Source organism: Aulonocara stuartgranti (assembly GCF_965226115.1).
Source record: "Aulonocara stuartgranti genome assembly, chromosome: 5".
In the NCBI taxonomy this organism is placed as follows: Eukaryota; Metazoa; Chordata; class Actinopteri; order Cichliformes; family Cichlidae; genus Aulonocara; species Aulonocara stuartgranti.
The window spans coordinates 12622118-12646813 of record NC_138943.1 but is presented as its reverse complement, the minus strand read 5'-3'; the positions used below and the strand labels follow the sequence as shown (position 1 = coordinate 12646813).

At 39.0% G+C, this 24696-nt stretch overlaps 1 protein-coding gene across 1 annotated transcript in view; it reads left to right on the top strand.

Annotated features, from left to right (window-relative positions):
- The window catches only part of LOC309707366 (uncharacterized protein), a gene marked incomplete at its 3' end in the record, with an annotated part of 455076 nt that extends 430990 nt beyond the window's left edge, over window positions 1–24086 (top strand). The window contains exon 3 of the mRNA XM_082534679.1: window positions 22649–24086. Within this exon, the coding sequence (XP_082390805.1) occupies window positions 22662–24086 (1425 nt within the window). The 5' untranslated portion in view covers window positions 22649–22661. The remainder of the gene's footprint in view (window positions 1–22648) is intronic.
- Between the last annotated feature and the right edge of the window lie 610 nt (window positions 24087–24696).

The window sequence follows — 24696 nt, the reverse complement described above, 5'->3', positions numbered from 1 at the left end:
CTATTTCTACTTAAATGATCTTAAACATTACAACTTTCAGTAGACTTGCTCCACATGGCAAATTAGCATAATTATTGGGAGTTTCTTGAATGTTTTTTGCCTTTTACTGAGATTTTCCCTGAGATGAACTCACACTGGAACCTCAGTCTGGTAGAGATCTTTTAATACATGCAGGGTTTATTGTCTGTGCTTAAGACATTCTAGTGAATTTCAGGCTTAACTTCTTGTAAAGTTGAGCTCTGCATTATCAGACTTTGATATACTTATACTTATACATTCTTTAAATGTAAGTGCTCTTGTAATAATCAAGTGCACTTAAAGCGAAGATAGAGATACTCAAAAATTTAATAATACAGAGATTGGTAGTAGCAGTCAGGACTGAGAATCTGGCAGGTTTTAAATGTGCAACCGGACATTTTTCTATAGTGCACCGGCTGGTCTGACAACTAGACTTTACTATCCACTTATCAGAAACGTCTCTTTTTTTTTTCAATCCCCAACTCTTTTGATGTCTTTTTTGCTCCTGTTTCAATATACCACTTCTCTTTTGGACTTTTGCTCCCCCCCACCCCCCTCACCCCACCACCTTTTCAGTATGTTTATGATGTGTTAATTTTTTCAGTTACAGACATTTTTTTTCCAACCCACTTTTCCCTTTCCTTCTCAATCCACCTCTCTATCGTCCCCCTGTTTTGTTTTTTGTTTAGTATTTCCCACACCATTGTCTGTTAATGTTTTTACATATTGTAACGATGGTTAAATGTTATTTTACGGTGACATGTTGGTTATCTCTGCACACTGTTGTTATTTCTATAAGATACATGTTTGGTTGTGCTGCAGGAAAAAGGGAGTTAATGTGTGTAGGAAGGGGAGGGGGGTTCTTGTTGTTGTGTGACTGTGCGGGGCTGAAGTGAGGTGTTGTACGAGGGCACTCTCCCCGGAGTTAACGGCCCGTTTGCCTGTGTTACCGAATAAACGAACTGAGATCCAACCGTCTGGTTCTTGCGAACGTTACAATATTAAAACATAAAACACGCATATTTCAGCCCCAGTATTGGTATGCATGTGTGTGCTTGTGAATCCGGTATGCGGTTTTATGTATATTAGGCTTATCGTGTTTTGTGACCAAATGTGTGTGAATGTGTTTGTGTATGTTAAAGTTACTAGTGCAAATCATCAGTATGCATCACTCTTGTCACTCAATCTGTTTAGCTATATATATATATATATATATATATATATATATATATATATATATATATATATATACATGTGTGTGTGTGTGTGTGTGTGTGGGTGCGTATCTGTGTGACCTCTCTGCAGCTGTGTACTCATGCATGGCTGCCACTGGAATGCCTGCTGCTGCCATCGAAGGCTGCTGCCTGCTGCTATTCAGGACAAAGACACAGATTAACACACTCACAAACTCTGTAAAAGTTTCTGGACTTTCACTTTTAAATTTCTATCATTTAAGATTGCTTCCATGGTACTATGTCTTGTGGTTAAACCGACTAGTCAATCAACAATTAAATCTTAATCACCCTTTCCTAAGAATGAGACATGATGAAAATAACCATTTAAAATACAGGTACAGCAGGCCACTTGACTTTTTTTTACCCTGTGAACTGATGTAAACTTGTGTTGTGACAAAAGACAAAGCAGCCTGATGAAAACATCATGTGTAAATGTGTGCATGTGTGCGGATGTGTGTCTGGTTGTCTGCTTTTCCTGGTTCAGAAAAACCAAACAATAACAAGGAATCATAGCATCCACCTAAGAAAACACATCTAAGAAACTTGGAGAAACAAGAGCACAGAAACATGTACATGACAAAGGATGATGGGAGACTTCTACAAATGATACAGAAGATAAGAAGGGGAACAGTAACAGATCAGAAGCACAGCTGAAACTAATCAGAGACAACGGGGTAAGGGAAGTAAGAATAAATACAGGGAGTAACAAAATAAAACAGGAAGTAACTAACCAAGGAATCAGTAACAGAGATAAAGACTTAACAAGCTGCAGAATGATACAGAGAAGGCTAGATTACAAAACCCAGGACCATGACAAATTGCATTTGCTTGTATGCCTATACAATGTTACAGTCAAGTTCCAAAACATTTTGCATTGCCCTTAGCTCAGCAGACTTTTACTGTAGAAACAGGAAATGTTCTGTCATCAATATGAGTGTAATTAACGAAATAAAAGCAATATGAAAAGGGTCAGTGGCACCTTCCCAAAACTGTGGTCTTCTCTAGCTCTATAGCATATTAATCAAAAAAGAAAAACATCCTTACTGCAGTGCTGAAGCGATGAATTTGTTTCTTCTTTTTTGAGATTTTGCAATGCTACTCACTTTTTGTTAATTAAATAATACAACAGTCTAACACAGATCAGGCTAGTGAGCAGTTTTTTAAAGGGGGGGAAATATATTGGCAAAAAGGCCTTCAAAATAAAAACAGCAGTGAAAGAAGACAAGGGCACAATGATATTTAGGATGTAAAGTCAAAACCTAAAAAGGAAAAAAGGAAGAATAGAAATGTTCATTGACAAGTTCTAACAGAAACAGTTAAACAAAATACTGAATACTGAAAAAGATAAGGCTGGTTGGGGGTAAATAATTGCATTTTATCAATCTTGTCTTTGAGAGTGACTGCAGGGGACTTCATGGTAACTGAGGCTGTTTCGTCTGAAATCATATCATGGCATCGTGTGTCACAATGGGCTGCAACTGTGCAGGTACCGTTATCTCTGTAGATCTTTACAGAACTTTTACCCACAGCATCCACATGGTGCCCGACAATTTCTGTAATCAATGCCTTCATTTGTACAAGATATGTCTGTTAAAATCTAATAAATTGGTGAAGAAACCCATATGGAAAAGATATATATAAATCTTATAAAGTTTTTATCTGTCTTGTATGAAACTTGTATGAAAAGCATACAAGAGTGAAAACACATATAAGATCCCTTGAAAAATTATATAATGAAACTTATGTGTTTTGTATACTTACTAAAAAAATATATGAAAGTAATGAGAAAGTGGCCACTTTCATGAGTAAATCATATATGTTTTTACTATTTCTTTTCCATATGGGAAGAAATGCTTTTCTATTAAGAAAAATGCAACCTAAGCATCCTTAAAACCTTGCAAACACCCAGTCATGGGCACGGTAACAACTAACAGTGTGACACAGATCTGGAATTAACTTTACATACAAGCATACAGTTATTTTCACTTTCTTGCATTTACATTTTTAAAACCTTAATATGCATTTAAACTAAATATTAAGGCAACTCATCCTTTTACTCACTTCTAGTCACAAAGAAACAGTGTTGGGAAGGTTACTTTTAAAATGTATTCCACTACAGATTACAGAATACATGCCCCAAAATGTATTTTGTAACGTATTCCGTTACGTTACTCAATGAGACTAACGTATTCTGAATACTTTTGATTACCTGATATATTATCATGCTTTTTACAACTACATGAATGTACTATTGCTGTGTGATTTATTACTATTACTGAAGGTCCGCGGCTCCAAACCGTAGTAAAGGGACCTCTGGCTAATATGTCGGGTTCCGTGTTGGGCTTGTAGCCGAAAAATAGCTTTACTTTGTTGTGTGGGTCAAGTTTGAGACAGAGAGAGGCGTTGAAAGGCTGCTCCAACGGAACTTATTGTTTCGGAGGAAAACACGAACACGGTGTACAGTCGAGTCTTAATAGCTTACTTACAACTGGGCTCGTCAGGCACTCTTCTTGGCTGCAGTGGTTATTATTATATTTACATGCTTCCAGCTCCCGTTTTTGCTCAATGATAACTCGTACTTTCGACTCTCCTTTTTCTCCCTCCTTGCGCTCACAGACACATAACGTGTATGGCAGTCCATCCTCCCTGCAACACGGACTACACTGCCCATGAGGCAACATTCTTTAGGGCTATGCCTGTAGCATTCTGCCTATTAGCTTAGCACAACAACAACAATAACAAAAAGGCGCTCTCTCAACCAGGAAACACACAGTCGCAGAGAGAGTGCACGTCACCATGTAACCATGGCAACCGTAACGCTGCCGCCTGGAACAACAGAACATAGCTGTCAAACAAAACCCAGAGAGTCCTGACCCGCGACAATATGAAAGAGGAAATACCGCCGTGTAATCCATTTATTTCAACAAAGTAACTGTATTCTAAATACCACCTTTTTAAACAGTAACTTTAACGGAATACAGTTACTCATATTTTGTATTTTAAATATGTAACGATGGTACATGTATTCCGTTACTCCCCAACATGGCAAAGAAATAATATTTGTGTGCCTGAAGACACTGAAGGGAAGAACTTAACTTACTTCAGTGTTTTTAGGAACTTTTATTAAATCAGAGTTGTCCCTAAGTGATACTGAGCTGGGAATACAAAGATGTCACAGAGCTTTAGGCCCGAACTCACCACAGAATGCCAGGGGAAAAAAAGGGAATGAGGTTTTTCTGAATGAAGTGTGAATTGCTTTTTTATAGCTTAAAGGAAAAAAGAAATTTGCTTCCACCAGCGAAACTCTGTCTTCCCCAGAGACGGCACCATAACTTATAACAGTGCAGCGGTGGCTACAGAGGACCTGAAGAAGACGAAGGTCCTGAGCTTCACAGCAGAAGAGACTCGAGCCACAGAATCAACATGGGAAACGCTGAAGAACTTTGCCAGGTAGACCCCGGATACGTGACGCACAACAAGAGAGAGCCCAGATGACGCTTCCGGGATTTCGTCACGAACCTGGAGACACAGCCTGATCAAAATCTTCATGTTATCCAGGTAACTTCAGGGTTAACCCTGGGGATTTCTGTACTATTAAGGTGGTTCACGTTTTACTGGGGTAAATCACCATGTTAACTCGTGCTATGAACCTAACCTGCTCCAGGTTATGTTTCCTCTCTCACACACTCACACTCTGCTAAGTAGCTGTGTTTCTCTCAGTCTGTATTATGTGTTCATATTTTTTCTAATATTCTAGTTTTACCTTTCTTAGTAAATTCACTTGCTGTTTCCAATATACTTATCCATAACTGTGATTGGGCACATGTTGGCACTGCCACTCCTTTTAACTGAACATGCAGCGGAAATCCTGGATTAACTTGATAACTAGCTTTGTGTGACTCCTTATCCTGATTTCTGATGTTAGGGTAAGTGATTCAGATAACAGTAAGATACCCTGTGTATGTTGAATTCACTTCACAGTACAGGCCTTGGGTTGTTTATTTTATGCCTCTACCCCCAAGACAGCCTTGTAGTAAAAATATTAATATATCCAGTGGTGCACATTAGCATTTGGGATAAAGATTTTCATAAGCAAACAAACAAAGATGAAAATACAAAAACACATACAATCAGGAAAAGATTCTTAGATGGTGTCAAGCCAGTAAAGCATGCTCACCTTTTCTTGCATTTACAGCTCTACATTTCTCATTGGTGAGAAAGGCTCATGATGGCATGTGCTTCAGATGAGGCATCTTGAACAGAGAAATAGAAGCAGAACAGGGAAATCTTCTTGTTGTATGATAAACAGCATCAATGCTAATGTGAAAGCTGGAAAAAGCTTCTGGTTTCAACCCAGCATCATCAGAATGTGAAGCTGAATGTTTAAAGGTTAGAGCTGATCAGAGAACTTAAAAGATGGTGCTTATGATACATAAGCTGCTTGGAGTGGAGTTGTCAATTGCTGATATGATCCTTAATTTAAAATTTAAAACACACTGGTAAGACCAAAATGCATTCATTTTTCAGCTTTCATGGGTTTTTGTTTGTTTGTTTGTTTGCTTCTTTTGCTTTCATTTTTCAATTTGCAGCTTTAGTTTTTTGTTTTTTTCATTTGGCTATAATTCCATATGGAAAAGAGCCAGAGAGGAGGAGAAGAACAAGCGAGAAATATGAGCTATGCAGGTATATCAAACACACTCTGGGGGACTTATTAAGCATCGCACTTCAAAAAAACAAAGCATGAAATCAAATGATGAGACTGAGTGACATGCTGTTTAAAACTCCCAGCTCCACAGAACTCACAGGAGAGTTTAACATTGTGTACACTACAAAAGTTGTTTTAATAAAGCAAGATCAAATTTTTATCATTACTACTTTTTTTGGCACAGATTTGACATATCAAAGATTAGTATTTAAAAAAAAGAAGCGCAATTACAGACATTTTATCACCTACCAAGTTTGAAAAAGGCTCATAAGGACAACACTGACAAGCAACAACTAAACCCATGTAATTATTTGAGCATACTTCCAATTGTTGCAGCAGAGCAGCTTTGATTTATTTCAAAGGCAGCTGTCCCTTGTGTGGCTAATAGCTGAAGAGGAGACTGGTGGTAAGTCGCTGTGGATAAAAGCTGCAGCTAAAATGACTATAATGCACAAGAGTAGCCTACAGTGGCAGGTTCAGGTGGGGGTGACCATTGCCTTTCAGCTGAAGTCTGATTCCCTGCTGCTCTGGCTCTTTGAAGTCCACATGAAATGGGATTGTATGATGTTTATCTGATGCACAATGGCAATATTCCCACTCTAACAACCTTGCTTTACTCCTCTCAACCTTGTTCTTCCTACTTTTCCTTCCTCTAAAACTGCTCTACTGACTTTTTTTCTTCTGAGATTTTTAATTTAGTCTTGGTTGCTCCTGTATTTTTTTTCCCTGATCTGTATTACACCTTAGTTTTTTTTCTTCATGGCCATGTTCATGTCCACCATACATTTCATGATAGTAGAAAATATCATTCTAGTTATAGTTAAACATAATTTAAAAAATGTGTGAATCAACAACCTCCTTTATCATTTTAAAAAGCAAAATATTGACGCTCTGCCAGGAGTCAGGAAGCCTGTTTCTGCACTTATGTGTGTAATAATAAAAAGAAAGTAAGAAAGAAAACGCTAACAAGAGGAGCCTATAGAGAGTTTATAGAGCTCGTTATTGAGCTTGTCTTGGAAAAGCACAACAATGAATTAAGATCATGATTCTGATTCTAAAAGTTGTCAGACAAAATGGGCTAAAATAAATAAATTGATTAATTAAAAAAAGCAACATAATCTACAAAATCAGCTACTGCATATATTTTAGACTTCGTGCACTTACACACAGCTAATATTATGGACAAGTGTAGTGCCCAATGAGTATGGACTAGGTAAAGTATTAGTTTTGGTGCACTGTGTGCTAACCTACTGACTTCTTTGCCCACAGAGGTGCACATTAAAAATAAAGGAGTACAGGGTTTGATTTTCAACAATTGCTTGTTCGATAAAGTGCTGCAGTGAGTTTCCAGATGACTTACCATTGCAGGTAAGTCTGTCCTTTTTCATTCTCACAGCAGCTACAGCTGTTACTTTGGGTGGAGGACTGTTTTTTTTAGCCCTTCTGTAAGTAGTCAGTTCTGTCTGTGTAACTTCTGCCATCTCCTATCAGTAATTTACTTTCTCCTCCTCAGTTCATTTCTCTTGTACGTGTATATATAATGATCTATAAATACACAGATTTCCTGATTTCTGTCAAAAAGTTATAGTAAAACCAGATAGAGAACTGAACTGGCACAAAGGCACTGCATACACACACACACATGCACACACATTAAAGGAGGGTGGCTATTAGCTAAGACAATGCAGTCCAGCAGAAATTCAGTAACTATTAATTATTAGGATAAATGGTGAGTTATTATATTCAAGTCATTTATGATTCAAAATGCTATTGTTGACATTCTCACAGCTCCACAGTGCTAAGTTCCACTATTTCTGCAACAGTGTGTGTTATCAACAAATTACTGTTTTGGTAAATCAGATCTTTGTGATTAAGATATAAAAGTCCATCATGAAATGCCTGGCCAGTAGCTAAGTACCCATAAAAATAGTAAGCACTACTGTAGCATATAGCACTACACAGCATGATAGCAAAGGGACAACAAAATGAATCAATTCATTACAATGATGTAATAATGGTATCAAATTATTATTATATTGCCCATTTTGAGTCCTTCCCATGGCCTTTGCTGTGCGTCTTCCCCAACTTTCTTTCCAGCCTGCTCTACACACCTGAACTCTCAAATCTTTAAACAGTGTAAAGGTAATTAATATAGTAAAGAAGCATTTTAAAATGATGACGTGCAATCAAAACTATTGCTCTCGTGATCTTATGAAGGCAGTGACAAATAATAGCGCTATGGATCAAATGGGAAATGATGAAGCAAATGGGCTTTCAAAAAGGCCAAGCAACAGCCCAGTTGGTCACTGGTGGTCTTACTAGAGCCTTTATTTTCCTTTTATTTAAACTGCTTCCCTTAGAGCAGGTAGCCTGAATATGTTTTAAAACCTTCTCTGTATCTTCCTATAAGGGATTCGGACACCATTACAGTGCTTGCCAAACTCAACCAAAAGTCCAGACTCATAAAATTACAAAAAAATATGGAAAAAATAAAAAAGCAGCCAACTTATTTTTATTTTTGTGTGTAATGAAGTATTACAACACTTTTATTTTTGACTGGAATGATTTAAACATGTCAGTGTTATCTCAGTGAGAATTTGAGCATTTCAACATATCAACTTTTCTGTGTATAAATTGTGTTTTTAAAGGGGAAGGTCGTGATATAAGTTTCTTTCTTTTATAAGACTTGTTTTTGGCCCTTTTGTCTAGGCTGCCTCTGTCAAGCCAGAAAGCAGGTGATAGGTTAGTCACATACACTGAACAACATTAGAGAGGCCCCGATAAAAACCTTTTCAGGAACCTTTATCCTGTATCCTGTGTCACGTGTAATGTTGACACGTCAATGCTATCAGTCAGTGTCCTCGGCTAACATAACGTATAACTACTACAAAAATGGTAACTGAAAAATCAAAGTTTTAAGGTTTACGACTTATAGCTAATGTTTTGGATATTCTGTCCTTTGTGTCCTGAAGCTGGAGGATATGACAGGGAAGTGATCTATCTGACAAAGATGTGAGGTGCAAAGAGATAAAGCTGACAGTGTGACAACAGAGTAGACCTTGCAGCTGCATAAATAGCAATACCCACACACACAAACTTTCAAAGACAAAATAGTATAACCCACCAGCTTGAAAAGGTGTGAACACCTGTCACCCTGTTGCTTTTTCTGTAGTGGTTCAGACTAGTACCTTCAGCAAGGATGACAACAAGTGTCTTGCTTACTTCCTCACACTCACACATCACATCATAGAACAGCTGATCATATCAGGAAAAAGTATTCCAAGTTCACATGAAAAGACAGACTAGAAAGCAAAGAACACAATGTCTATGAGGGAAAAATATCAAAGCTTTTAGAAGCTACACACAAACCAACTGTTTGTTGAATTTGTCATTAAACAAAAATGTTTTCAGGAAATTGCTAATCTGTGCTGTTTATCTTAGCATATTACATTTCTATTTCTCAGACATTCATGGAGACAGTGGTAACACATAATGCTCAAGTTCAGGAAGAGAGCACCTGAACAATTCAGTATTTCCTAAACTTTGTCAGACACTCAAGGCCAAACCAGTAGCATATTAGCTAGTCTGTTAACTTAGCATATCTAGTTAATTGACAATTTTTTTTCTGGGATTCTGGTGCAGCCAGTGAATACGCCACCCAGTACTTTTAGCTTTAAGTGCCAGTCATTGTTAAAAAATATATAATTAAAAGCTATATTGCTGTGTGGCAATAGCCAGTGGTTATGACACGGCATTCAGGCAGTTGGTATCCTTCTTGCTAAATATCTAAAGCCTCAGACATGATCAACATAACCGGTGCTACAAGCAGAAACCAGTTCCCAAAATATTGGCCCACGCCTACGGATTCCGAATTGGCCAGATATCTATATATGAAAATTAAAACAAGGGAGATCAGATAACCTTTTTGATATTCTTTGAACATAAATGAAAAATGAAGGTAGTAATAATAAACACAATGACATCATCAGTTGTGTTGATATACTGCAGTAGTTACATTTTAGAGCTTAAAGTTACCAAAAAAATTCAGTCAAGAATTCAACATTAACAGTCAAACAAACTTCATAGAGATTAACTTTTTGCATACCAGACTTATCCAGATGCTTCAGACTATCCCTTTGTCTGTACTCTAATCTTAAGTAATTAGCCTAGCCATGTCTGCTGCCTGGAACATAATACACTAATCTGTGAATTTTAATTTAATGTTTTTTTAGCTTCCACTGTAGATTAAAATCTAGACAAACAGACATGAAATCTGCCTGTAGGAGGGTGAATAAAAACACCCCCTTCTTGTCTGTTTTATTATCCTTGTAAAATCATAGACCAAGCCCTGGAGAACGACGTGAACTACAGATAATATCTAGCCTAAAGCAGATAAAACACTTGCACATAATAATGAATGTGCTAAAAACTCTATATACACAGTTGCATGCATTATGATAGGATAAAGGAATCAGGAGGTCATGTGGAGTTCAGAGCAGAGTCACCTAAGGTTCATGTGAGGATACCTAGAAAAATGACACACTTGGTCAAATTGTAATCCTTTTAAATGAAAGTGTTTCCCTGTAAAGATGCCAACTATCTGACTCTAATAGCTTTTTTTTTTAAATCTAATCTCACGTATCTTGACAAACCTCTCTCAGTAACTATTTCTTTAGCAAAAATCTGCTATCCATCCAAGAAAGACACAATTTTACTTCAGAGCCTTCCACTGAAAATATATTTATATGTCAATAAACATTTGGGAGATTGATTTTTCATCGCTCACATATACCTTTACATCTGTAGAAAGATAGGGGAAAGAGAGTTTATAAACAAACAACAAACTACAGCTGTCTGATAAAGGCAATGAGGTGTTCCAAAGTTCCAACAAACAACAATGATGAGAGCAACCAGATGAGCGATTTGCAGTCTTTTGTTCATATGATTAATATTTGATGAGTATCAGCAATGAAAACTACTTGAGTAAGATTAGAGGGAAGCTGTGTACCAACAATGATTGTTGGAAGAAGACTGTGTATAAGCCACAGCTGACCTAGTCAAGCTCAAGCTATTTTTGACCACCTTGTCCACCCTGCTCCCCTCAAAAATAATATAAAAATCAATAACATTGTTACAACAGTGCTGTAACAATGTAACAATACATCACCTTTGCTCATCAGCAAAGAAACAAAACAAAAACATTTATTATTCCCCCAAAACATCAAACAACAATTGATGCCAAGCTTAAAAAGTTTGTCTACATTTCTGTTATTGTTCTTCATAACATTGTATCACGCATTGTGTCAAAATAAACACATTTAAAAGAAAACAAAGAAAACAAACAAAGGAAACCAAAACAATCATTATGCACACACACGCACTGTTTTAACACAAACAATATAAAGAAACACAACCTCATTTTATATTCATTGCTGTGAAAATTGTTAGGTTGGCAGCATGGATGACAGTCGAAGAGAGGCAGGCACCGAGACATGCTGGGGGGTGGTAGCGATGTGCCTACTAAAGTGTATGTGTTATTCCTTTTCATAGCCCACGATCAATTTAGCCTATAATTGACTTATAAGCTGCATGTGGGTGTGCAATTAACTGAAACCTAATTAAGGAACTGCCTGAATTCTGCATAAGCAGTTAAGCCAACTCAACAACAGCCAGGCATCCACAATGGAAGCTTCCGTTTATAGATTTTGATGAAATACACACGGTGACATTTGAATAAATAAAGCTCTTTGATCAGCCTGCCATTGATAAACTGTATTTGTGAGTAGCTATACCCTACTTTCTTATAGACCTTGAATTGTACTTCAAATATTTAACATTCAGAAAGTCTCTGGGATTTGTCTAAAAGCAGGAAACACTTGTATGACATATGGCATTACAGTGCATTACAAGTGAATCATACTGAGTTTGCTGGTTTAAAATGTTGTCTGAACATTGACTGATTGTTTTTTTTATATCATTTCAATAGGTATCTGTCAGGATCCTGGGTCTCTCGACCCAGCATTTTGAGTTCCTTGTGTCTTTTGCATTATGTTTGATGTTTAAGGTTCTCTTTGTATCTTAGTTTATTTCATAGTGTCCAGTTCAGGTTTCCTGTATTCTGTTTAGTTCCCTGTGTATTTAGTAATTTCCTCTCGTATAGTTGACCTCTGTGTCTCCCTCTGTGTGTTTGTGTTTATATTGTGGTGTTAGTTCTGGTGCTTTGTGTTTCTACTCCTTGTGTTCTGTGTTTCCTCATCCCGTCATGTGCTCCTCCATGTTCTCTTTCTCCCTCCACCGTGCCTCTGTGTACTTCCTGTTTTACTTTGAAGGTCTGTGTCTCACATTAGTGTATTCTGCTTTGCTTCCTTGTCTCGTCAATTCTGATTTCTCCCAGCTGTGTTTCCCTCCTGTTTCCCGTTCCCTTCTTGCCGCTGTGAAAATATTAGCCCTGTGTTTTCTGTTGTGGGTTACTGGTTTGTCTGTGATGTCTTCCCCAAGTCTCCCTGTGTTTCCTCCGTGGTCCTTCCTTTGTTCCTTTGCATGTCACTCTGTGAGTTTTGGTTTCAGTTTCATGTATTTAGGTTTTCTCAGTTTGGTTATTTCTTAGTTCCTGTCCTTGCCATCTCCACCTTAAATAAACTCACTCCTCATACAAACCTCTGCCTGCACTTGGGTCCTCACTTTAACTCCACACGGCCTGCCTCGCCAGCCATGACAGTATCACCAGTAGGCAGCACCAAGTAATACATTGCATATCTTCATTTTCACTTCACTTTACAGTTTCAGAAAAATAAGAATCTTATGTTATAAATGGACTGGTTCTTATATAGCGCTTTTCTACTCTCCCGGAGTACTTAAAGTGCTCTATATAACACGCCACATTCACACCCATTCTCACAAGCACTTCATCTATACTCTTTTTAAGTACATTCACACACAGTCATACTCCGATGGATGCATCGGAGAGCAAGTTGGGGTTAGTATCTTGCCCAAGGATATTTGGCATGCAGACTGGAGGAGCCAGGGATCGAACCACCAACCTTCCGATGAGTAGGTGGCCTGCTCTACCTCCTGAGCAAAGCAAGGCCTATATCAATACGGCCACAAGCATCTGATGAATGACAGCAGAGCAGTGTTTCATATTTAATTTATTTGTGGAATTAAATCAGTGTGACATTTCTCTATAAAATGCAAAGCACAGCAGGTAATTGAGAGTGTAGGATAAGAAGGTAGCATCTACAGCCAACAGGGTAGAACAATCAGAACTCAAAGTGCAGATACTGTCAGTTTAAGTGACTTCAATGCTGATCTTGTCAATGGGCATTTGGGCTGAGAATGCCAAATGAGGAAACCAACTATGCATGGTTTGATTCTATTTAAACATGCAGATGGTGCTACCAAATGCTATCCAGATATTATTATATCTTAGAGTAACGCACACTTTCTTTCTTTTTTTTAGCAGAGTAGTATTGGAAATAGGCATTGTATTGGAAATGGGACCCAAAGCTAAACATAAATACCAAAATATATGTTACCTTTTGAAGCTAATAAAAACACACACACTGACTGAGTCTCACACATTTTACACTTAATCGTGCATATACAGGAACACACAAAGCAACATGAGCAAATCTGTCACCAACAGCAAAGTCACATGCATGGACTGCACGTTCAGCAACTGACAAACATCCACTTTGTACTAAATAAACACGGGCGCAAATATACACACATGCACAGTGCTGCAGAAAAGGCCAAAAGGCACAACTCTCTGTGGAGCTGCCCTGTCTGTCTGCAGGTCAGTCAGCTAAAAGTGGAGAGCAGACGGGGCCACGCACAAACATACACAAATAATCACACATGCGTACACACATATCTCACACTTTCTCTTCCAAAGAGAGGAACAGCCACACACATGCACAAACACACAGTGCAGTGGGTACTTTGCAGCTACTAGGATAGAGGCTGAATTGAGTTTAAGGACATTTAAGGATGCAAAAAGCAAAACCATGTGTCTGGCTGGAGACTGTGGAAAAAAATCAACGCTTAAACATATATTAAAAAAAACAAGATTTATTCACTATTAAAGCAGTTTCAGTGACAAAATATCTATCTGTCTATCTAGGTTAGCTTAAAATAAACCATGCATAAAACTGTGAAATGCATTCAATAAATAGTTAAGTTGTGCAATAACTCAAATGTCCAATGGTTTGCTGAACTACATCTCCCTTGTCGTTGTATGGCCATTACCGTAATTGTCGGGCTATAAGCCGCTACTTTTTGCACAAGCTTTGAACCCTGCGGCTTTTAGTCAGGTGCGGCTTTTCTATGGATTTTCCATGATTTTTGTGATATCGTAAGACGATTTGTTTTGTTTGTTACGGCACTACGTTGCCTGGCGGAAGGATCGAGGTTCAAGAGTGGTATGTTAGTCACATGTCCGTCCGCCAGGCAACGTAGTGCCGTACGAAGTAGCGCGAAAAACAAACTTCAAAGTAGCGCTACGCATTCAGCGGGAGGCGTGGATGACGAGCGGCGATAAACTTGCGAAAAGCAAGTTATGCCCAACTCCACCGGTGGATTCTGACAGCGTGGAAAAGTGCGAAAACATCCACGATCACCAACGGATTTTGAAGGGCTGGACTGCTGCATGATGGAGAGGAGGACACCGCCACGGCCCTTCTGAGGGTGTTCGACTCTGACACTGACAACGAGGATTTCTTTGGTTTTGAAAGTGACAACGAAGGAGAGAAGCGGAGAGTGGATGACGAAGCCATCCTGAGCCTGTTTGTATCCGACACTGGAGGAGAGGACTTTGGTGGTTTTAGTGCGCAGGAAGAAGAGAAAGATGGTGAATGACTGACTTTTCTTCTCCGTGTCACTTCACCTGAGCCTAAAAGGTAGTCCGAATCTATTTTTCTGGTGTGCTATAGGTTACTGTTATGTACTACATGTGCAAATATGTACCCATAACTTGTTTTTCAAAATATTAATAAAAGGGGTGTGTCTCCAAACAGCCATCTCTTTCCTGACAATTCCCTTTGTGCATATTCTCTTACATATGATAAGTCAACATTGAAACACCTGCGGCTTTTAGTCAGGTGCGGCTAATGTATGTACAAAACAGGATTTTCCCCTGATTTTAGCTTGTGCGGCTAATATTCAGGTGCGCTTTGTAGTCCGGGAAATACGGTACATACAATTCATTGTATTCAGGCAATAATAAATTCAACTGTGGCTTCCCCATTTATCTTGTAGATGCATGTTTATACAAGTCAGGAAAATGGCTCATTCTCAACCTCATCTGTCCTATTTCATTTTGTGATAGAAAGTTAACAAAGTTTACTTGACAGTTGCAATTCTTCCCCTCGTCTTTTTCTCTCTTTATTGTCCCTTGTGGTGTTTTTCAGTTGTTTTTTTTTATTTACTTGTTTTTTATCAGAGGAAACAGACTGATGTAATTCTTACAAGCTTTTCTGATCCACACAACTTTAACTGAGTTCACTGGACCTTCACAAATATAGGTCAAAAGGCTGAGGGATGCTTTTTTGTTAAGAATGTGACACGTTACATAGGAGGTACTGATGTCCATTTTTTATGTTGCTTGTTTTGTACTGTTTAAAATATGGAGTTAACGAGGATTCTTTGAAAACCACAAGAAATTGACTATTGCTATTTTACATTGTGTAAAATAGCAATAGTCTCTTCAGAATGACAACAACAGGAAATATTACAAGCTAGTGCATCATAGGGACCCTACTATGTAGGACTCAAGGCACTGTGTTAACCTGTGTAGATCTTTTGTTATGCAGGATGGATTGTGATAATTCAGCCAAAGCAGATGATTCAGAGATATCCTTGTATGCAGTCCTCTAAGAAAAGCATATAGAGTGATGATCATTGTGTTATGCATAGTTGGGGACACATGTACATATATACAGTTTACCAGGAAGAGGTAAAATAATATAAATTTAAATATATTAAAATATGTTATATGTGAAGATAGTGAGCTCTTACATGTGGAGTAATGGCTTCTTGTTTTTAACATTTGGTTGTACTTCTGTACAAAGAAGTTGTTGGGTATGACTCCTGTCTTCTCTGTAGCAGGGGCTAAGCTGAAACATCAACAGCAGCATAAACCAAGAGAAACCCAAAGGACAGGCTATTCCACACAGCCATTCGAAAAGGGATGTTTTCAAAGCACTCTGTGCAGTGCTGACACATTTCAATCAGGTTTAGTTCTGGACTAGGCCACTACAACACCTTAATTCTTTTTCAGCCTTCAGCTTCTTACTGGATCATTTGCCCCATTAACTAAGAGTGCATATGCACAAATTGTGTGTACGATCATCTCATGCACAAATCAGTGATTGCTCAAGTTTGTTGGCTCAGAGTGATGCAGATTTACTTATGTATGCATGGGGAGAAAACCAAAATAGGCCGGTGTACACATATACTAATGGAATACTTATTTCCATCCATTCATCCATCAGTCCATTTTCTGCCACTAATCCAGGTTACGGTCACAAGGGCAGCGGTCTTAAAAGAGAAGCCCAGATTTCCCTCACCTCAGCCACCTCTTCCAGGTCATCCGATGGGACAATGAATCGAACCCAAGCCAGCCAAGAGATGAAATCTCTCCAGTGAGTCCTGGGTCTGCTCTGGGGCCTGATGTCCAGAGCACATTCCCCAGAAGATGTCTAGCAGGCATGCTAATCAATTTCATTCTTTCAGTCACTACTCAAAGCTCATGAAGACAGGTGAGGGTATGAACTCTATGACCTTGGGGTTAATTTGCAGGGATGTACACTTCTGGGATGATTGCAGGATTGTTTTAACACACATCTAAATACTCAATAGTAGCAAACCGATCACTGATTCCATTGCATTTGATTACTTTCACTCTTAATTGCTATTGAATCATGGGATGTACTTAATTTCTCACAAAACTATACATAGATAGACTACTAGGCCAAGTGAAATATTACTGTAGTTTGGCATAAACCCTAAATAAGGGCATACTGCTACAATATGAAGACGTGTGGATCTACAAAACATTATATAACACCTATGAACTATCAAAATACTACAGCTGTCTGAAACTGTCTGAAGCCACTGCCCAAAATCACGTCATTAGAAAGTTACGGAGGTAGGGGAATTCACAAGTACAACTACGTAACATCTACTACTTTCAGATGATGTCTCATCAATCAGAAATTGTGTTTACAATAACAAGCTGACCAATGGCATTGAAATAACTCTCCTCTCATGATGTTATTAGCAGCTCAAATTGGGATTTGGGGTTGAATTCCATGCTTGTTCGCTTTCCCTGTAGCTGCTGAGGGGGATTGAGCACTAATTCCCTCAATCCCTGTTCTCCAAGCTTTTGATATTTTTCTCTCTCCTTGTGTTTTGCTTCATTTTATTTTTGTTTACTCATCTTTATCAAGACAGAGAAGCACTGATGCAATTTTGCTTTTTGATGCAATGAAATGCAGCTTTATGATTCTGCTACTGGATCAATAAAAGGGCATTTTAAAACTCAATTATCTTTTTCCCCCTTTACCCTCTCACACTCACTCATGACTTTGTATCTATCTGGAGCTCATTGCTTTTCCCATCTCTCTGGCTCTGAGCTCGCCCCCACTTTTACTCCACCACTAGCACTACACACACAATTCTCTTATCCTCTGTGATAGTGCTGAGCTCTGGCTTATGTAGTGGAACTTGCAGCAGGATTTTGGATTGTAATGGAGAGGATAGTCCAGATGAAAGGCAGGGAAATGTAGCACTATATAGGCCTTTGCAATTTCTCATTAACCAGACGTTTATATGAAAAGCTGTTTTCATGGTTTTCCAAACACTCAGAAAGGTTTGACATGGGCAATGCACCCACAAGTCCAAAAATGGTATTATGGATAACTGCTGTCTTTAATAATTTTCAGCGTAAAAGCTGTAATTATTTAAATATAAACATTAAAATAACTTGTTAAACAAGTTATTTTTGTTAAACCTATCGCCGAATGGAAGCTTTAAACATCAACAACAAAGACTCCATTCACATATAGGGATTTGATAAAATGGTGGGTTGATATTTTGTGGTTCAACAGAGAAGTTTAGACGTTTCAGCAGAATACAGTGGAACAATCTAAAATCTTCAAAGAATAGAAGGTTTATCAGGTAACTGCAGGGCTTGAAAGAATGACATGCAGAAAAGCAATGTGGATATACTTGGATGTTGCAATAAAGCAGAGGGGTATATCAGGCCAGTGACTGGCAGTGAAGCAGGGGCTGCAGCAATTTACATTTAGAATGCAGTAAGAACAAATGAACAGGAATGCGAATGAAACACCCAGCTCAAGGCAAATGATTGCCTCTGCTAGTAAGTAGCAACAGCAGAGATGCAGATAGACATAACATAGCACATAAACTTATAGCGTATTAAAGAGCAGTACACTACATGCAAAAGATGGAAATGAGCAAAAAGCATTAGGTTTTTGATGAGCATATACAGTAGAAATAAGGAAAAAACAGTTTATGTGTCTGTAAAGCAAAGACAAATAAGGTGGAAGGAGATGAGCAAGGGCAGAGAGGTACGGCTACAATGACAATGGGGAGAAAAGATAAGACAGTGCGATTAATAGAGGTGTCTTGGTGGTCTGGCAGTTTTACCGTGTAACAATTAAATTCAGTCAAGAACTTGTGTTGCACATCAACCTTATTTTTCTGTTGCTCTCAAACACCTCACCATAAAAGAGTGATCAGTTAAATAAAGCTAAATCATAATAGTATTTAGAAATGAGGTCAAATGCACATAATGGCAAGGAAGGGGAAACAGTCCAGATTACAGCAAAGCCCTTTAACATATTATGGTAGAAGGAGAACACCAGCAAGGTGCAGTGTTCACCATCTTGACTAAGAAGACTTAAACCAAGTAATCATCTGTTTCAGGAGTCTTTTCATTGAGGTCCCTTTTTGAGAAACAACATTTTTTTTGCTGCTTGTAGAATTAGTAATGTGGCTCAAAATTTCATATTGCTGACCATGACTTCCTTCTTCAGCTGGCAAAAGAAAGTACATACCTCAGTAAGAAGTTTTCTTTCTTTCTTTTTTTTGGTCAAATTCGTCAATACGACTTAAATAGATTTAAATGACCCAAGGATAATGAAACTAATCAAGAAAATTGTAGTTATTCTTACTACAAGAGACTTTCATGTGGACAACTAAGCCAGATATACTAGTGCTTCAATAAGCAATCAGCTCAGGACAAACACAACAGACCCCATGTCATTTTTTGCTGAATTTTGGCAAACACAACTTTAATAGATTTGCTGAGTCGATCACTGATAATAATAAATAAAACAACATCTGGATTATCAAAATGAGCTTGGTTGGTAGAAGATATAACTATCTATGCAGGGAAGGAAATAATTCTATGGTTGCAAACTGCAGAGGGAAAAGAGCACAAGCTTAGATATGATTGGGGCTGAAAAGGAAAAACAAAGGAAAAAAGAAAGAAGAAAACATAAATAGTCTTCAGAGAAGCATCGAAAAAAGAGAAAATAGTAGAGAAAATAAAATATGATGAAAAACATTCTTCCATCAGGGAAGAATTGTGGGAAACAGTAGAAAAGAGAAAGCAGGAAATATAAAAGAAGAGAAGAAGGAGAAAAGCAAAACAAAATAAAACAACGACAGGCAAACAGATACGATGCACGTGGGAATAATGCATGACAAGATGTTAAAAAAAGAGATGAGGAGGTGGAAAGACGATAAAAGAGAGAACACAGAATAAGAAAAGAAAGAATCAAGGGATACTGGGAAAAGAGACAAGAAAAATGAGAATGAGATGAGAAGAGGAAGAGAAGATAAGAGGAGGGAAGAGAGGAGCATTTGTTGTTTTTGCTGTGCATGAGTCATCGTCAGATCCTATTATGACTGAAGCAGCATTACTGCTCTCACCCACTGCTAACCTACGGCTACATGCCTTCTACCCCCCACTCCCCCAACCCACCCTACACACACACAAACTCACACAAAGAGACACACACAGGTTGTCTCTGCTATTTATGTGAGGACATCGAAAAATGCCAAGGTAACAGCTTATCTTCTGGGGTCCACAAAAATACATTAACAAGATTACAATTTACAGATACACTGACTGTAAATACGATTAGGACTCATAATACATTGTATTGTTTTACATTTGACACTAAAGTATTTCCCATTACTTGCAATTTGTTTTTGTCAGCCTTGAACCTTACAATTCTATCAGTGCCTTAACCTACACAGTAAAACAATAAAAAACACTATAATATCAAACAGAATTGCCTTGGTGAAAACTATTACCAGTGAAAAATGGTGCAAAAATTGCAGCATTACAATGAATATAATAACAGCTCAATGTACCTGTACAGTAGCATTAATTCAGTGGTTCTTAACCTTGTTGGAGGTACCGAACCCCACCAGTTTCATATGTGCATTCACTGAACCCCTCTTTAGTGAAAAATATTTTTCTTTTTTTCAAATTCAAGACATAGATATGTTTTTTACTGGTGCACAAAATGAGCTGTGCATGTCATGGCGGAGGCTCTGCCGAACCCCTGAGACCAACTCATCGAACCCCTAGGGTTCGATTGAACCCAGGTTAAGAACCACTGCATTAATTAGACTGTAATGTAATGTGCACAGAATTCCCAAAGAAGGAACCTATAGTCTGTATCTTTCAATAGCATTACTGTAAAGAAACATTAGAAAGTCAATGGAAGGTGACATGTTTTCAAAGCACGGTCCACACATGAAGGTGAGTGTACTCATCATAGGCAAACATTCTGAAGTATCTCAATGTAATCTGGCTGTTAGGGTCGCTTCAGCTTTGGCTTGGACACCACAGTATCAGAGAGACAAAGCCAGTCTTGGTCCAGGGAGTGAAGTGCCTTTCCATAAAAGATGGTATAAAAGTAGCATCTTTGGAAGCAAAGGATCCAAAGTTCTTGGAAAGATTATAGTAGTTAAATACTGTACTAGTTCACAGCTGCATCAGATCAAACATTGTTTTTATATTTTTGTTTGTTTTAGCTTCTGCAATATCTAACTTCAAATAACCTATGTTTATATTTTCCCCAAAAAGAGTCATCCTGTGGGTGTGAGTGAAAAAAGACGTGTTTTTTTTCTGATCATAAAAGAAGTAAGTAGTGTGACCTTGTTATAACTAGGGATGGGTATCATTTAGGTTTTATCCGATACCAGTACCAAACCGATACATTGAAACGGTGCCGGTGCTTAAACGGTGCTCGAACCGGTACTTAAAGAATGAAGAACACACACTTTGTACAAAAACTTCTCATGTTTAGCTGTTTATTTTGTAAAAAGATAACAATGTTAGCCTTTTCTGCAGCTATAGGGATATATGGTATCACTCTTGGCAGGAAGTAATGGGAAAACACAAACTTTGTCCAAAAACCTCTCATGTTGAGCTGTTTTCCCACTTTTTCTTTGGTCATTTTAGCTTTTTTGGCCAGGGTGAAGGGAGTATCTGCCATCAAACAAGAAGACAGCCTAATGTAACTACGACGGTGTTTGCTAGTTCACCTTACATGCATTAATGTAATAACGTGGTTAGCCTGCTCAACGTAAATTACACACGAACAACATTAAGCTACTCACGCAGAGAAGAACGGCTGCTGCTGCCATCATCATCCATCATCATTTCTGCTACACTGGCAGGGCTAGGGGCCAGGACTCTACTCTTCGGGTTTTTGGGGGATGTTGCTAACTCCGGGTCGGATAACAGGCACCACACCCGCAGTAGATGCACTCGGTGTGAGGACTCGCAGCAAGCTATCAAATACGGTGCATTTCTCAGCTTTTAAAAAAATGCTATGCGTCACCAGGTGTTTCATCAGATTCGAAGAGTTACCTCCTTTGCACAGTATCACCTTAAAGCACTTTTTGCAGGCTGCTGAGTTTGCATCTTTTGCTGTGAAGTACAGCCAGACTTTTGACAGCTTCGCCTTGGACATTTTTAATCTGTAGCTCTGCTCTAAAAGAACGTACGTACTTGGGCCCGCCTACTACGCTTGCAAAGGTAAAATGATTGGCTAGAATCCAAAGTGTATGACATCTCAGTAAAAAAAAAGCACCGAAATGTGCGCTGCTTTTCGGTCTGGTTACTACCGTTTATGTCAGAATCGGTGCCATCATGGCACCGGATACCGGTACCCATCCCTAGTTATAACTTAAAATTATTTTCTAATTATCTTTTCTAATTAACTAAATACTTTCTGTTTGTAAAACGTAACTACATTATAACCACAATAGTGACAAATCAGATAACCATATAAGAGTCACAATAGTCGAAAGAATACGTGCTACTCAAATATGTAAATAAATAAAAAGATGGACTTGGGTTAAAGGATTGATGATTTCAGTTTCAAATGACCATTTTGTCCTCAAACAATTACAGACAATGTTGTTGTTTCTTGGCACTATATGAATCAAACTGAATTGAAAAATTGCACTGAACTGATTTAAGTGTTCCTTTTTTATCAGTATACTTATTCCCATCTGCACACATTTACATTTTGCGGGATCTACCAAGGAGATGCTCTGTCCCCACTGCTGTTCTGCATAGGCCTGAACCCCCTCAGTGAGATCATTAACAAGACTGACTACGGAACGGAGCAGTTGTCAGCCACCTCCTGTACATGGATGACATCAAGCTGTATGCCAAGAGTGAACGAGACATCGATTCACTGATCCACACTACCAGGCTATACAGCAATGACATTGGAATGTCGTTCGGACTGGAGAAGTGTAGTCGGATGGTAACAAAGAGAGGGAAGGTAGTCAGAACTGAGGGGATTGAACTACCAGAAGGCAACATTGCAGACATAGAGGACAGTTACAAGTACCTGGGGATCCCGCAGGCGAATGGGAACAATGAAGAGGCCGCTAGAAAAGCTGCAACCACCAAGTACCTGCAGAGGGTCAGGCAAGTCCTGAGGAGTCAGCTGAATGGTAAGAACAAGATCCGGGCCATCAACACGTACGCCCTGCCCGTGATCAGGTACCCTGCTGGGGTAATAGGCTGGCCAAAGGAGGAGATAGAAGCCACTGACATAAAGACAAGAAAGCTCCTCACCATGCATGGAGGGTTTCACCCCAAGTCCAGCACCCTGAGGCTGTACGCTAAGCGGGAGGAAGGGGGCCGGGGACTGGTGAGTGTCAGCACCACAGTCCAGGATGAGACAACGAACATCCAAGAATACATTGGGAAGATGGCCCCAACTGACCGAGTGCTCAGTGAATACCTCAGGCAGCAGAAACCCAAGAAAGAAGAGGGAGACGAGGAACCATCATGGAAGGACAGGCCCCTGCACGGTATGTACCACCGGCAGATAGAGGAGGTGGCTGATATCCAGAAATCCTACCAGTGGCTGGACAAAGCTGGACTGAAAGACAGCACAGAGGCACTAATCATGGCAGCACAAGAACAAGCTCTGAGTACAAGATCCATAGAGGCTGGGGTCTATCACACCAGGCAAGACCCCAGGTGCAGGCTGTGTAAAGATGCCCCAGAGACAATCCAGCACATAACAGCAGGGTGCAAGATGCTAGCAGGCAAGGCATACATGGAACGCCATAACCAAGTGGCCGGCATAGTGTACAGGAACATCTGTGCTGAGTATAACCTGGAAGTCCCGAGGTCAAAATGGGAGATACCCCCAAGGGTGGTGGAGAATGACCGAGCTAAGATCCTGTGGGACTTCCAGATACAGACGGACAAAATGGTGGTGGCTAACCAACCGGACATAGTGGTGGTAGACAAACAGAAGAAGACGGCCGTAGTGATCGATGTAGCGGTTCCGAATGACAGCAATATCAGGAAGAAGGAACACGAGAAGCTGGAGAAATACCAAGGGCTCAGAGAAGAGCTCGAGAGGATGTGGAGGGTGAAGGTAACGGTGGTCCCCGTGGTAATCGGAGCACTAGGTGCGGTGACTCCCAAGCTAGGCGAGTGGCTCCAGCAGATCCCGGGAACAACATCGGAGATCTCTGTCCAGAAGAGCGCAGTCCTGGGGACAGCTAAGATACTGCGCAGGACCCTCAAGCTCCCAGGCCTCTGGTAGAGGACCCGAGCTTGAAGGATAAACCGCCCGCAGGGACGTGCTGGGTGTTTACATATATATATACATATATATATATATATATATATATATATATATACATATATATACATATATACATATATATATACATATATATATACATATATATACATATATACATATATATATATACATATATATATACATATATATATATATATATATATATATATATATATATATGTGTGTGTGTGTTCATAGAATACATGCTATCAGTCAAACATGGTTTGCACCTTTCTGTATACTCAACACACACTTCAAAGAATAGCCAGCATAGTTTTCAAAGAATTTTTAAGAAAGGCATTCCTCTAACAAGAGCAACACTTGTCCCTAGGGATGGGTATCGTTTAGGTTTTATCCGATACCGGTGCCAAATCGGTACTTTTGAAACGGTGCCGGTGCTCAAATGGTGCTCAAACCGGTGCTTAAAGAATGGAGAACACAAAATTGGTCCAAAAACCTCTCATGTTCAGCTGTTTTTTGTAAAAATATAACAATGTTAGCCTTTTCTGCAGCTATGGGGCATATATGGTATCACTCTTGGCTGGAAGCAGTGCTTAAACAATGGAAA